Source organism: Rhinolophus hipposideros (assembly GCF_964194185.1).
Source record: "Rhinolophus hipposideros genome assembly, chromosome: 7".
NCBI classification, from domain to species: domain Eukaryota; kingdom Metazoa; phylum Chordata; class Mammalia; order Chiroptera; family Rhinolophidae; genus Rhinolophus; species Rhinolophus hipposideros.
The window spans coordinates 59,245,654-59,259,240 of NC_138053.1; the positions used below are offsets into that span (position 1 = coordinate 59,245,654).

At 37.3% G+C, this 13,587-nt stretch overlaps 1 protein-coding gene across 3 annotated transcripts in view; it reads right to left on the minus strand.

The window, feature by feature from the left end:
• Positions 1–365: 365 nt before the first annotated feature.
• CWC27 (CWC27 spliceosome associated cyclophilin) overlaps positions 366–13,587 on the minus strand; it is a 182,972-nt gene continuing 169,750 nt past the window's right edge. For all 3 annotated transcript variants that reach the window (XM_081053636.1, XM_081053635.1, XM_081053637.1), the window contains exon 15: positions 366–2,106. In XM_081053636.1, coding sequence (XP_080909762.1) covers positions 1,944–2,106 — 163 coding nt within the window. In that variant the 3' untranslated portion in view covers positions 366–1,943. The remainder of the gene's footprint in view (positions 2,107–13,587) is intronic.

The window sequence follows — 13,587 nt, forward strand, 5'->3', positions numbered from 1 at the left end:
TTTTCCTTTTTGAAATTTTCTCCTGCTTCCTGAACAAAAAAAAAGGGTTCTTGTTAGTATTAGGAGTTCTGTTTTCTCACTTCAGGTTTTAGATATGATTATAAAGAATATGATATGTATCAGGCAGACCCATATAGAGAATAGTCTGAGGATTGAGTACACACCATCTACCTCAAGATGTAAAACATTACAAATACAAGAAAAAGCTCCCTCTCTTCTTTTTGCCTCCTCAGAGGTGACCACACTTTCCATACGTTTGATGTTTTTGCTACATATGTGTACATCCTTAAATAATATATAATGGTATGTTGCATGTTTAAAATTTTTATATAGATGGTCTGTTTTTTTTTCACGATTTTTTTTTTAACTTTTACTTATTTTAAGTGTGTTTTTCCAGGACCCATGAGCTCCCATCAGCAGTCATTTCAATCCAGCTGTGGAGGGCACAGCCCACAGTGGCCCATGTGGGAGTCGAACTGGCAACCTTGTTGCCAAGAGCACTGAGCTCCAACCAGTTGAGCCAACCGGCCACCCTTTTCACATGATTTTTAAGATAAGCTAATACATATAGATCTGGTTTCTTGATCTTCACCAATACAGGTATTTGATAGTATGGCTATACAACAACTTATTTATCAATTTTTTAGTCGATGCTTTGATTATATTTAGGACAAGTCTCCTTTAGCAATGTGTGAATGAACATTTCTTTAAGGTGCAGACCTAGGATTAGAATTTTTGAATCCTGGATATGCACGTTTACCTTTACTGCTAGCTACTGCCAATCTCCAAAGATCGACTCACCAGCAGTCTATTTACCAAGCCAAGGTTCAGATTCATTCCCCTGGAAGGGGATGGGGGTGGTGGGGAGAAGAGCAAGAATTTGGATTTCTAACACGTCCTGCTGCTGTGTGGTGTAGTGCCTGGGGCTACATTTTGAGAACAGTGCTCTAAAGAAAGCCTGTTGGATCACATTTCGAAAGTGAGAGCTGATGAGACACTGCGTGAAAAGATGTGGCTGGTGAGGTTTTACTAGGTCACTGAAAGTCAGCCTGTGGTATACTTTTAGCATTTAAATTCTAGAAAACACTGACTAAATGCAGCTCCGATATACTAGGTTGGTGCAAAAGTAATTGTGGTTTAAAAGGTTAAAAATAATTGCAAAAACTGCAATTCCTTTTGCACAACCTAATAGTAAATAACCACTCTGAGTAATTGTCATCCAATTCTCAATTCTCAATGAGTTTTCCGGTCAGGTTAGGGCCTCTGCTGTGCTCCTGTCACTGCTGTGCTGAGAGGGCAGAGCACTGGGCAGGTGGCCTGGGGTCAGGCCAGGGGGTACAAGGAGCGTGGCTGACATTGTGTATTAGTGTCTTGATGGCATCCATGCAACCCAGCTGTTAGCCCACATGCAGGAGTGGATGTGCGCGTGGGGTTCCTCAAGATTGAAGGCATGGGCTATTGAGTCTAACTGATTAGGTTATTTTTAGATATTTATATGTGAAACAAAAAAATTCAATATCTTATATAATTAAAAAAATAATATTCCAAAGTTAGTACTGTGTTAACAGAATGCCAGGGAGGAGGTTTTCCTCATATAGTCTTTCTTCAAGAACTTCTTATAAAAAATCTTGAATAGTAGGCCTTCACATATTATAGGCTTGCACAGTCTGCAAATGGTTAACATGAAAACTAGAAGGAAAGTGATTTATTTCAGATTTAGCAATATAAAAGGTCAATTAGGGAGAAGAGCATGTACAGTAACAAAAAGCATTTGCTTATGTCATTCCACAATTTACATAACAAGATAACTGTTTTCCAAAACTAGACAACAGGTTCAAAAATACTTCTTTTCACACCCTGAAGTGATGGTGTCGGAGCGATGACTGTTCTAAGGCCATTTACTGCAGGCACTTTCAGCTAGTTCTGGTATCACTACTCTCACTCTATCTTCGTTCTTTTCTCTCTCTCATCAGCTTTTTGCTTTCTTCCCTTCTTCTTTTATTCACTGGGTTCCGAGGATCATAGATTTCAAAAGTGTCTGAGTCTTGCATGCTTGCATCTTTCACTTTTCTGCTTTTATCCTCAAACTGAAGTACATGTGACATCCTGGAGGGAGAGAGATGGTTCAGTGATTTTGGCATGAAAACGGAAAGTGGAAATTGTACACAACACTATCTCTGGCACGACGGCTGCTAAGGGTACAGAACACAAAGATGGGTTTATTGTTTACTGGTGCTTATACCACATGGAAACGAACTTCTCAGAAAACACACAAATTTGAAAAATATGTCTGGAGTTTGCTCTGTTGGCTTGAATTTCTAGTAGTGAGTCTTTTTGCTTCATTCTTCATTTGAAATTCCTTCCCTGATGGGAGGTTAAAAGAGTGCTACCCTGAAGTGCTCCTTAAACTAAACTCAGGGAACATTCGGCCAGCTTTCTTTCAAGAGCACACTCACTTTAGCCAGAGTAAGCCAGGTTGCAGAGCAAAACTTCTGACAATAAACCAGCCCTATGTGATTTTTTGTTGTTTTCAGTGGTTAAATGAGTCAAGAGTAGGGAATATGTCAAGAAAATTCTTGTTCAAATAGTGTTATGACTCTCTTTTCTGTGGAGTTGTTGGGTTTAAAAAAATTGGTTTTTTTTTTGGTATGAAAGGAAACTAAGCTTTTGGCACAATTCCATGGACTAATTTCTCCCTCTTACTGTTGATTACAACAAATCTAACCATCCTGCTTTCCTTCTTTATCAAATGCTTACTGGTCTTAAGGTATCAACATGTGCTTGAATCCTAAGTGGTCATAAGCCCGCTATCCTTAGCAGTAGGGAAACATGCAAGTGATTGGCTCTGCCCCCACTAGGTGTCAGGAATAAATGGGGATGTCAAAAGACCAGATTTCAGGGAAACTGAACGAATTTGGAAAGAAAAAGTTCATTTTTTACATATAAACAAATGTATTAAGGCTTTCCCCCACTAGTTATTTAAGCAATTTTTAAAATAGGTGGACCCAGCACTTTTCTTTATCACAGCAGATAGGGCCAAATTGCCCAAAGGATTAACAGTCCTCACATCATACACCAATTGTAATTTTCAGATGAAACCCAAATCTTACAGTAGTTTCTTTATCCCTGCAGTAGCACAAATGTTGAGTGAAGGTTACTTATGTGACAAACTCCCAAGGATACACTTGGATTTTAAAGAATCCTAAAAAGATTTTGGAAGAGAAATGAAACATTACAATATCAGTGATACTAGTGACAAGGTTTCAGTAGCTACTGTTCACCAGGGCTGACAAAGCTGAGTCTTCCTACCATTCCCACCCCCTTCTATCCTAGATAAAGCTCACTGGAATGCAATGAGTACTAGTGATATATTACCTGGATGACCTAGAGTCTAATTTACTAAAAGAGGTAAATCACATTCACATTTCTATAGTTTATTATTAATAAAACATTATTTGCATCAAATCCATAACTGGTCTCAATAATACATAAACATGTCCTCTCACACACGAGAACTGCTGACTTTTTATACTTCCTGTTGCTTTAGTGAACACCTTTAGAAAATGCATTGTAGGATCATTGCTTAGATGGATTCCTCAGATTTTGATTTTCTCGTGCTTTCAATTCCCTACAGTATTTAAGTATTAGCTCCTGAGAATAAAACAACCCCCAATTCCTAGAAAAAAGATTGGTTATTCTACAACCTTGGGAACGAGTGACCACTAGAACCAGTTTGAAACACAATCAAACCGGATTTAATCAATTAATGATGATTTGCCTAGGCCTACATGATCAGCGACAACTCACTTCAGTAAATACACCTCTGAAAGCCAACTAATCAGTGACAGCCTTATGCTTTTGAGAGTTGGCCAATGCCCGACTCACTACAGTGAACATGCTTTGGAAAGCCAGCCAATCACGGACAGTCTCTCCTGAATAATGCGACTTCTGAAGCTGATGTCAACCCCTGAACAATCCCTAAACCCCAAATTTATATAAAGATTTGCAACCTGCTTTGCTCAGAGAGACTGTGCCTAAAAGCATAACTCTCCCTTACTTCAGTAAGTAGTAAATTTAGCCTTTTGTTTCAGATATCAATAGGTGGTCTTTTTCTTTGATACTTCTTACAATCTGTGCTGCATTTCCCACAAAGTACACTTTTTAGAAACTTCAAATGTTGAGGTCCCAGTTTAGAAAAGTGGCAAGACTGTCCAGTTAAAAGTCCTTTACCACATATCACGGGGAGCCCAGCCCCTACTGCATTTCCGTAAGTGCTTAGCAACCTTCCAAGTGACTCTTGTGCAGACACCCAAGCCAAAACTAGGAAGGAGCTGGAATCATATGCCCCTTAAAGTAATTTTATTCAATACTCCTATATTGATATAAAAAAAAAACACACCACATTTCAGTTAACTTATTAATACCTTTCCATATGAACATTCTTCTATTTAAAAAATTATCCTTTTTTCTACCCTAAAATACAGACGGGTTTGGTGTACTATCCATTTCTAATAAGTCTATCCATGTTTCAAAATGACTTTACCAGAATTTGTCAATTAAAACCATAAAAAGGCACCTTTCTCCTTCCTATGCCATGAGACAATCTTGCAACTATTGGATTTAGTTGGCTCTGGTATAAGAAATGACATCTAGACATGTGAACCACAGCACAAAGTCCACAGAAAGAAATAGATTGTCCTACAAATTTGAAAAAACAGAGTCATAAATTAAAGTAGCTGTCTTCATCAACTGTTTGTTTCATACACCACTGCACTAAACAAATCCAACACTGTGATTAATAACAAACCTAAACCCAGAGGAAAGAAGGGGCTATCAGCTTACAGACTACTTCAGCTTTAATATCATCATACTTAGCATGGCTGGTTACTCAGCAATAATATTTAATCTTTAATAGAAATAAAAGCATAATCAAAATGCTTCACCCATTTATCTTTCAACATGCTTCAATCACTTCATTTTAAAAAGCAAACAAAACAGTTATTATGATTTTCAGCATAATAAACTCCTGACCTGTGTGCCTCCATAAATCACAGACTGCATGAATTGAAAGCATGCCCACATTTTACAGTCTCCTGTGAGAATACACATTCAGATTTATAATACAGACTTAATTCGAGTACATAAGGGTCTGGTTGTTTACAATCTTGTATGTACCAATAACTCAGTACTAGCCACTCTGTGGCTGGTCATGGAACTGGCCCAACAAGAGCAGTGAATATTTACACACTGATCATTTACATATGAAAATTTTAGAATTTGTTCACTTGAAGGCAAAGACAAAAATTCAGTTCTGATTAATAAAAAGTTTTATATAAGATTCTCAGATTCTCAATAAGAACACAGACTGGAGTGTGTTACAGAAATATGGAGGCTTACCATTTTCACAGAGGTTATGTTTGACAGGTAAGGTTTTTTGTTTTTTGTATGAGACAATGTGGATTATAAACAAGAGTAAATACCTGATTCGTTGAAAAGGATCTGGACAATGACTTGACATCCAGTTTTTAAAGTTCTCACACAACCATGAAATAGACTGAGATCTGACAGCAGTTAATAGTAATGGGGAATGCTAGAGAGGTACTCATTCTCAGACACATAGTAAGTTACTCAAAATGGAATTCCAATTTTAATAATTTACTTCTGACTGAAATGCGTTTAAATTATTTATGCTTATATAATGAAAAAGCATTTTTTTCACTGGGAATTCTATAAACCACGCTTTCCCATTTCCAAGTCTCCCTAATATAGGAACCGATTACCGAACTCTTAAATTGTAGGTGTCCTAACTATTCTACCACTGTACTGTTTCTCCTTCTTTTAATCCTTCAAAGGTTCTAAAATAATCTTTCTTGTATATTTCTTTTATAGCATTCCTTTGAGCAGGAACTATCGTCTATTGTATTAAGCTGAAATGCCTCAGCCTGACCCTAAAGACCCCCTAACAACTGGATCTTCCTACCTCACTGACCTTATTTCGTTTCTTTCACCAACTCTCAACATTTTGTAATTGCGTTTACTTAATTGTGAGCAGACTGTCAGTTATTCCAGACAGTTTGACTCTTGTTCACAGTTGTATTCTCAGTGCCAAAAATGGTGATTTGTGTTGTGAATCAAAGCCTTAAGCCCCTTTGTGCTGGCCAGGCCTGCTGGCTGTACTGGCTCGTTTGCTAAACTAACACTTGACCCTCCTTTTGTGTGCGGGGACTGTCCTTTATTTCTGTGCTAAACTTCTAAAACCTCTAACAGGCTCTGCAGCGTCTCCTGCTCAGTACACGCCCACCTTCTCACGACCTCTCATAGTTCGGCTTACGCTGAGTGTGGCTTTTCCACGGCACTCCCCCAGTGACGGCTGGTTTTTACTCCTCCGAGACTGCACTGGGAGCATACCTTCCATTCTTCTTCATTTCCTCTGGTACCTAATGCAGAACTAGACAGGATGTGTCTTGAAGCAATGTTTCTCAAAGTCTAATCCTTAGAGCCCCATACCAAATGCCGGTTGCACGTTAGAATCCACTGGGTCGTTCTGAAAACTATCAATGCCAGATCTCCACCTCCAAAGGTGCTGATTCAATGGTCCCAGGATGGGACCCCTGCATCAGTCACTGAAAATGTTTTCCTGGTGATTTTAAAATAGAGCCAAAGTAAAGACCAGAGCACTAAATTGAAGAACCTTTACACTTTCAGGTCGACTGATTTCATCAGCCATTTGTTCTGGCCCCTTCAAAGATGAAGAACAGGTGCTTCCTAATGACAAACTAGTCACATAGTTAAAGGAGCTTAAGTGGCCTCTGAGCCTATTATTTTAACTGAATAATCTCAAGTATATTATCCATTTTTTATATATGGCTTGAGGATGAGGCAAGGGGCTAGATTCAATTATTCATTCAACAAACATCTGAGTGCTGTTTACATGTGAGACCCAATGTCAGACAGCAGGGACACAAAGCCAAATATGACCCAAGCCCTGCTCTCCTAAAGTGAATAGTCTATTCGGGAATGAACACAGCCACCAGAACAAATGCATATTTTGGAACTGCCTGCAAAGTGTGAGGCAACAATAATACCGTGTTTCCTTGAAAATAAGACTGGGTCTTATATTAATTTTTGCTCCAAAAGAAACATTAGGGCTTACGTTCAGGGGATGTCATCCTGAAAAATCATGCTAGGGCTTATTTTCCAGTTAGGTCTTATTTTTGGGGAAACACGTGTAAGAGTGTCCATTGATAGCACTCTACAAAAAGCTTTCACATGCTGTCTGGTATTATTTTCACAATAACTGTATGGGCTAGGCAGGAAAGATGTTATTACCCCCATTTCATAGGCAACCTGCAAGATTCGTGGTCAAGAAACTTATAGCTGGTAAGTAAGTAGTTGGCTAGATACTTTCTAGAATGTCTTCAGAGGTAACAAACTTTCATCTCATGAAGATGGATTTAACTTTAGGAATAAATCAAAGTTAACTCAGTGCTAAGTCTAGTGAGTAGGACAGAAAAAATTATATTGGGTAGTGCTTATTTTGGAATACAAAATTTAAAAAATACAACTATATATTTTTTTACTTTTTTATTAAAAAAAAATGCAACTTTAAAGAGATAAGAATGATTATTTGTGTGGCTCCCAGGCTGGTTTTGAAAGCATTCCAAAAAAGAAGTTCCACAAATGTCTTGAGCAATGTGAAAGCATTTTTAGGAAAAGGTACCTCTCTTTTAGGTGAAAGGTTGCTTAAAAACAAAGAAGCATTAATTTTCACTGTCAATTTTGATCCTCATATTGCTTTTAGTCAATGCTCTCTGGAATCTCAGTCCCAGTTTCTCCTAATATTTCCTAGAATGAGGATGCTATGTAGGGACACCCCCTTCGGCTGGAGGTCCAAGGGGCAGAGCCCAGGGCCCATGTGTGGTGGATGATATCGTGTGTGTGTGTGTGTGTGTGTGTGTGTGTGTGTGTGTGTGTGTGTCTGTGTGTATCTAAAACGCAGATCCAGCCATGAAAACGCTCCGGTTTTAAATCCTGTAGTGGCTCTTCACTGTCTACACAATGAAACCCACATTTCTTACATGGCCTCTATAATTTGGGTTTTGCTCCTCTCTTCAAGCTCCTATGTCACCTTCCTCCACCACATCTTATGCTCCAGATATCCCAAATTATTTGCAGTTTCTTGAACAAAAACTGTTCTCTCCTGCCTCCTTGCTGCCTCTCTATGGTGATCTACTTCTCCTCTCTGTCCCATTAGCTGAGGTGTCATCTCCTTGGGAAACAGGCCTGTCACGTTCTTTTTCCAGTCAACATGCTCTTCTGTACAACGCTCTAGGTTAGTCTCCCTCATGGTGCTGCAGGTGGCTCTGTTTTATTGGCACCAGTCACCAATGCTGGGCAAGAAGATGCCCTCAATAAATGTTTGCTGAAGAAATAAATGTTTCTGGGTTGCCAGTCACCTCTAAAACCTTTGGCTAGAAATCGAGTTTTGTTCACCTTTCTCCTTGGTATTATAAACACATAATTCCAAATTATTTAGTGATTATGTTTATAAACCTTTCAATTTTCCAGGTAAGTACTTCACAGTACCAGAGAAAAGTCTAATACTCACAAAGCTAAAACAAAGTTTTCCACCACCACTAACTTTATGCTACGAAAATCCAACTTGTTGGCTTTTCTGTTGGCTTATCTTTCTCAAATGGGCCCGTTAAACTGCCTAATGATTGACATTTGTCTCCTGTACACACTTAGTCTCTGTGAGATATGGAATTGGGGGGGGGGAACATATATATTATCCTCAGACAGCCTTCCTTTACTGGGCTTGAAAGGCCTTGCCATCCTTTGTGAAATTTTGTCATCCACATAATTTGTCTTTAGTAAACAGTGTTGATAGCTTCTCATTTCTCCATTCAGTTAGAATTCTTAAGAAACCCAAGTAAATAACTCTATGGGACTATGGATTAGAAACTTAAATGATCTAGTTTAAGGTTTTTTTGGTGGAAGGGTTGGGGTGGGAATAGCTTGAAAGAAGATTTGTACTTGAGAAGCAAAAACAGTCATTTTTGTTTTTTAAGAAAAATCTTAGCAAGACAAAACAATTTTCAAGTTTTGCCCACATCGACTCTTTGAAGGGACCATATCCTGTTCTGTATCATCGATGGGCTGCAGAATACTTTTGGCCGTGTCCTTTCTCTGGAATGCCCTGCAACTTCTTGCCCACTGGTCTATGGCCCCTGTCTGTTCAAAGCTGAGTTTAATTCTCATTTCCTCTGAAAAATCTCTTACGGGCCTCAGGACCTGCTCTTGCCTTTGAATTTCCGTAACACTTTCTATGGAAACTTTTGTGGATTGCAGTCAGAAGGCCTGGGTTTGAGGCACAACCCAGTCACTAAATGTTTCTGTAGGAAAGTCACATTGCTTTTCAGGCCTCTTTTTCCTCATCTGTGAAGAGGGGATGGTAGTATGAACCCTACTTACCTCACAGAGTCAGAATGGGGTTCAAACATCAGGCCTGCAATAGTGTGGTCCAGACACTTATTATCATTTCAATTTATTTTGCACTTTGTGTTTACATGTTACATATAAACTGCTTGCATAAATGCTTATCATTTTTATAATATTCTATTATACTGCATAGCCTTTTTCAAAGTGTTTTCAGGTACATCATCATACACATAACTTATTTGATCCTACCTAACACTGAAGGCTTATACATGTATTTTAAACCACAATGAGATACCACCTCACTCCAGTCAAAACGGCTATCATCAATAAATCAACAACAACAAATGCTGGCGTGGATGTGGAGAAAAGGGAACGCTAGTGCACTGTTGGTGGGATTGCAGATTAGTGCAGCCACTATGGAAAACAGTATGGAGGTATCTCAGGAATCTGAAAATGGAACTACCCTATGATCCAGTAATTCCACTCCTAGGCATCTACCCGGAGAAATCCAAAACTCCAATTCAAAAATCTGTATGCACTCCTATGTTTATTGCAGCACTTTACACAATAGCCAAGATATGGAAACAACCGAAATGCCCATCGGTAGATGACTGGATTAAGAAGCTGTGGTACATTTATACAATGGAGTATTACGCAGCCATAAAGAAGAAAGAAATCTTATCATTTGCAGCAACATGGATGGATTTAGAGAACATTATGTTAAGTGAAATAAGTCAGAAAGAGAAAGACAAGTACCATATGATCTCACTTATATATGGAATCTAAAGAAAAGACTATGTGAATGAACTAATCAGAAACAGTTTTGGGGACACAAAGAAAAAACCGAGAGTTGTTAGATGGGTGGGGGGGGGGTTGGGGAAAAGGGGAAAGGTGAAGGGATTAGGAAGCAGCTGGTAACCACAAGATGGCCTCAGGGTTTTTTTGAAAATTAATTTGGGGAAGGTATTCAATAATGTTGTAAAGATTTTGTTGGGTATCCGATGGACATGCGTCCTATTTGGGAGACCACCTCAGGGATACTGTGGATACCTGATTATGGCATTGTACACCAGAAGCTAAACATTAATGAATGCCAACTATAATTTTATATATATAATGTGATGGTTCAGTGTGAGGTCGGAGGGATAGTGGATGGGGGGAGGGGGGTTCACAGTGTGAGGGATATAAATGATGAACGTCTAAGTATTACCTTGTCTTGTACACCTGAAACTAATAAATAAAAATAAATAAATAAATAAATAAATAAAATAAAATATGTCCCCTCTATAGCAAGCAAAAGCCATTCAAAAGGCAGAAACTATTTATAGAATCAAAGAATTATAAAAATTTTGTTTTTCCAACTTTTATAGCATGATCAACACAGTCACTGTTTTGTGTGCTTTTTCTTTGTGCAAAGTGCAACAATCCTGAGAGGCAAAAAGATAAAACAAACAAAAAAATTACCTGAAACTCCATAGCTCATCAATAACTAATGTAAACACACAGATAAATCGCTTTGTGTATTTTTTCTATGGATGTCTATGTATCTATGTATGTATATAGTATGTATACATACATGTGTATGTATTTATGTATATATTTGAAGGTATCATAAAGTATATATTTTATAATTGCTTTTCATACCCAAGTACACCACAAAAATCTTTTTACATGAATAACTAAACTTCTACATCAATTTATTCATTGTGTAGTATCTGATCCTGTAATTTACAATCAATCCCATATTGTAGGATTCTTAGGCTTGTTCAAATTTCCATCTTTATAAATAATACTGCAAATAACATCTATGTGAATAATAAATATTTGGATTTTTTAATTTGTAGTATTTTTTTTGGGGGGGGGCCTGGCTCAGCATTCTTTTTTTGGTAGTTCTTTTCCTTTCAGAAATAATCTTTTCCAACTCTCAGTCCATATGGATGAAGTGTGATAACATCCCCTGTCTTTGTCCCAGTAAGGGGACACTTGATAGAGGCCTGTCCAGAATAACCAGTGATTAGATCAGGGCATGGGCATTCAAACAGCATTGACTCAGGACCTTTTCTGGAACTATTGGTTGGCCATATGGAAACATAAGCCTAGAGCTTCTGGAGGCCGTCTTTGCCACCCCCTTGAGGAAGTCTAACTATAGATGTGGCCAACTGAGAAGAAAATAGAAGAGGAGATAGAAAAAAGAGACAGAGATTCCTGACACTGGTTGAAGTCTCTCGTAGCTCCACTCCTTAAGCTTCCCATGTCGATACATTTCTCATTTTTGTTTAAGGTATTTGTATCATTTGTAATAGAGAATCTTTACTAATACTTAGGATAAATTCCTACTAGTAGAAATCTTAGGATAAAGATTGGTACATTTTTAAGGCACGTCATATATTTTGTCTTACTTCCCTTCAGAAAAGATATACCATTTCACAGTCTTGTCATCTGAATGCCTTAATTTGCTTTAATATAGTTAGATTAATTTTGTTTTCATTCCTCCCCCTATGTTTTTGGCTATTTGTATTTCTTCTTCTGTGATATGTATGCTTGTCTTCTTTGTCCATTAAAAAAAATGGCACATTCACTCTTTTTCATATAGATTTGTGAGAATTCTTAGTATATTAAGAATATAAATCCTTATTCATTGTATAAACTGTAAATATCTTTTCTAGTTTGTCATTTGTCCTTTAATTTTATTTTTTATGGAGTTCTACCTACCTACCTATTTCCTTTCTTCCTCCCTCCATCTCTGCTTCTTTTCCTTCTTTCCTCCCTTCCATAAAGAACTTTACAATTTTTGTGAGTAGTCTCTTCTTTTAGGTCTCTGTCTTTAAAGTCATACTTAAGAAGTCTTTTCTCATGTTAAGACCATGTAAATATCTTTCTATATTTTCTTCTAGCACTTTTACACTTCTTTTTTCACTTGTTAACCTTTTGTCAGTTTAGAAACTTCTTTTGGTATACCGGGTCGGATAAAGTTCTAATTTAATAATTTTCCCCAAATGGCTACCTAATTGTTCCAACTTTATTTGTTGAATAATGCACCCATTGCTTTAATTATCATCATTTTGGCATCTGATGGGGTAGATCATTACCCTTTTAAAAAATAGTTCTCAAAATTTATTTACTTTTTAAAATAGATTTTACTTTTGAGAGGTTTAGTTTTAAAGAAAATTAAGCAGATGTACAGAGTTCCCTTACACCCTCAAATAAATTTTCCCTGCTATTACTACCTTACATTAGTATGGTACATCTGTTACACTTAATGAATCAATACTGATATCTTATTTTAAGTAGAGTCCGTAGTTAATTTAGTTATAGTTAATTAACTACTTAGTCTATAGTTAATTTCTTAGTGTTATGGACTAGTTTGTTCCCCCTATCCCCATTCATATGTAGAAAGCCCTAACTCCCAACGTAACTGTATTTGGAGATAGGGTCTTTCAGGAGGTAATTAAGATTAGATGAGGTCATAAACTAGCCATATAGAGAATTAATGACATTATGAACCTCAAACATCACAACCATGTTTTCTTCTATGATTCTCAGTTCACTTTTGATACTATTTAAACATAAATGACATTTTTGTTTAAAATTCTTGACATTTTTCCTGTGATCTCTAGAATACATTTATAAACAAATTGAACAATTCTTTCATTTCTGTATTTTAACTATCCAAATGTAATAGTTAAGTGAAAACGTTATGAATTTTTAATTTTAGGACTTTTCTCTCATGAATTACAAGTAATGTAAGGTTCTCTTTTCATAAATGTTCAAACCTCTTTAGGAATTACAAAATTAAATGTTTAAAGTGCCAGCACTTATGAAGAAAGAAGAGTGAATCTTTTTTCAACATGAAGTAGATAGTAGAGATGACAGTAATTCATATGAAGAGACAGACAGACAAAATATGAATGAGTCCAGAGATTAAAGTGTGTAAAAAAAGTCTAAGAAAATGAAGTCACTGGCATTCTTTATGTCCAGCAGGGCAGCACGGCACAGCGCAAAGATGACTGTGAGAAGCTGAAAAGGCTGAAGAGGAGAAAGGAATCAAGGAGGAAAAGTAAAAATGAAGGAAGTCTCAAAACGGGAAACAGAAACAGCGACTTAAAGGAAGCAAAACAAAACAAAACAAAAATATATGCGGACAGA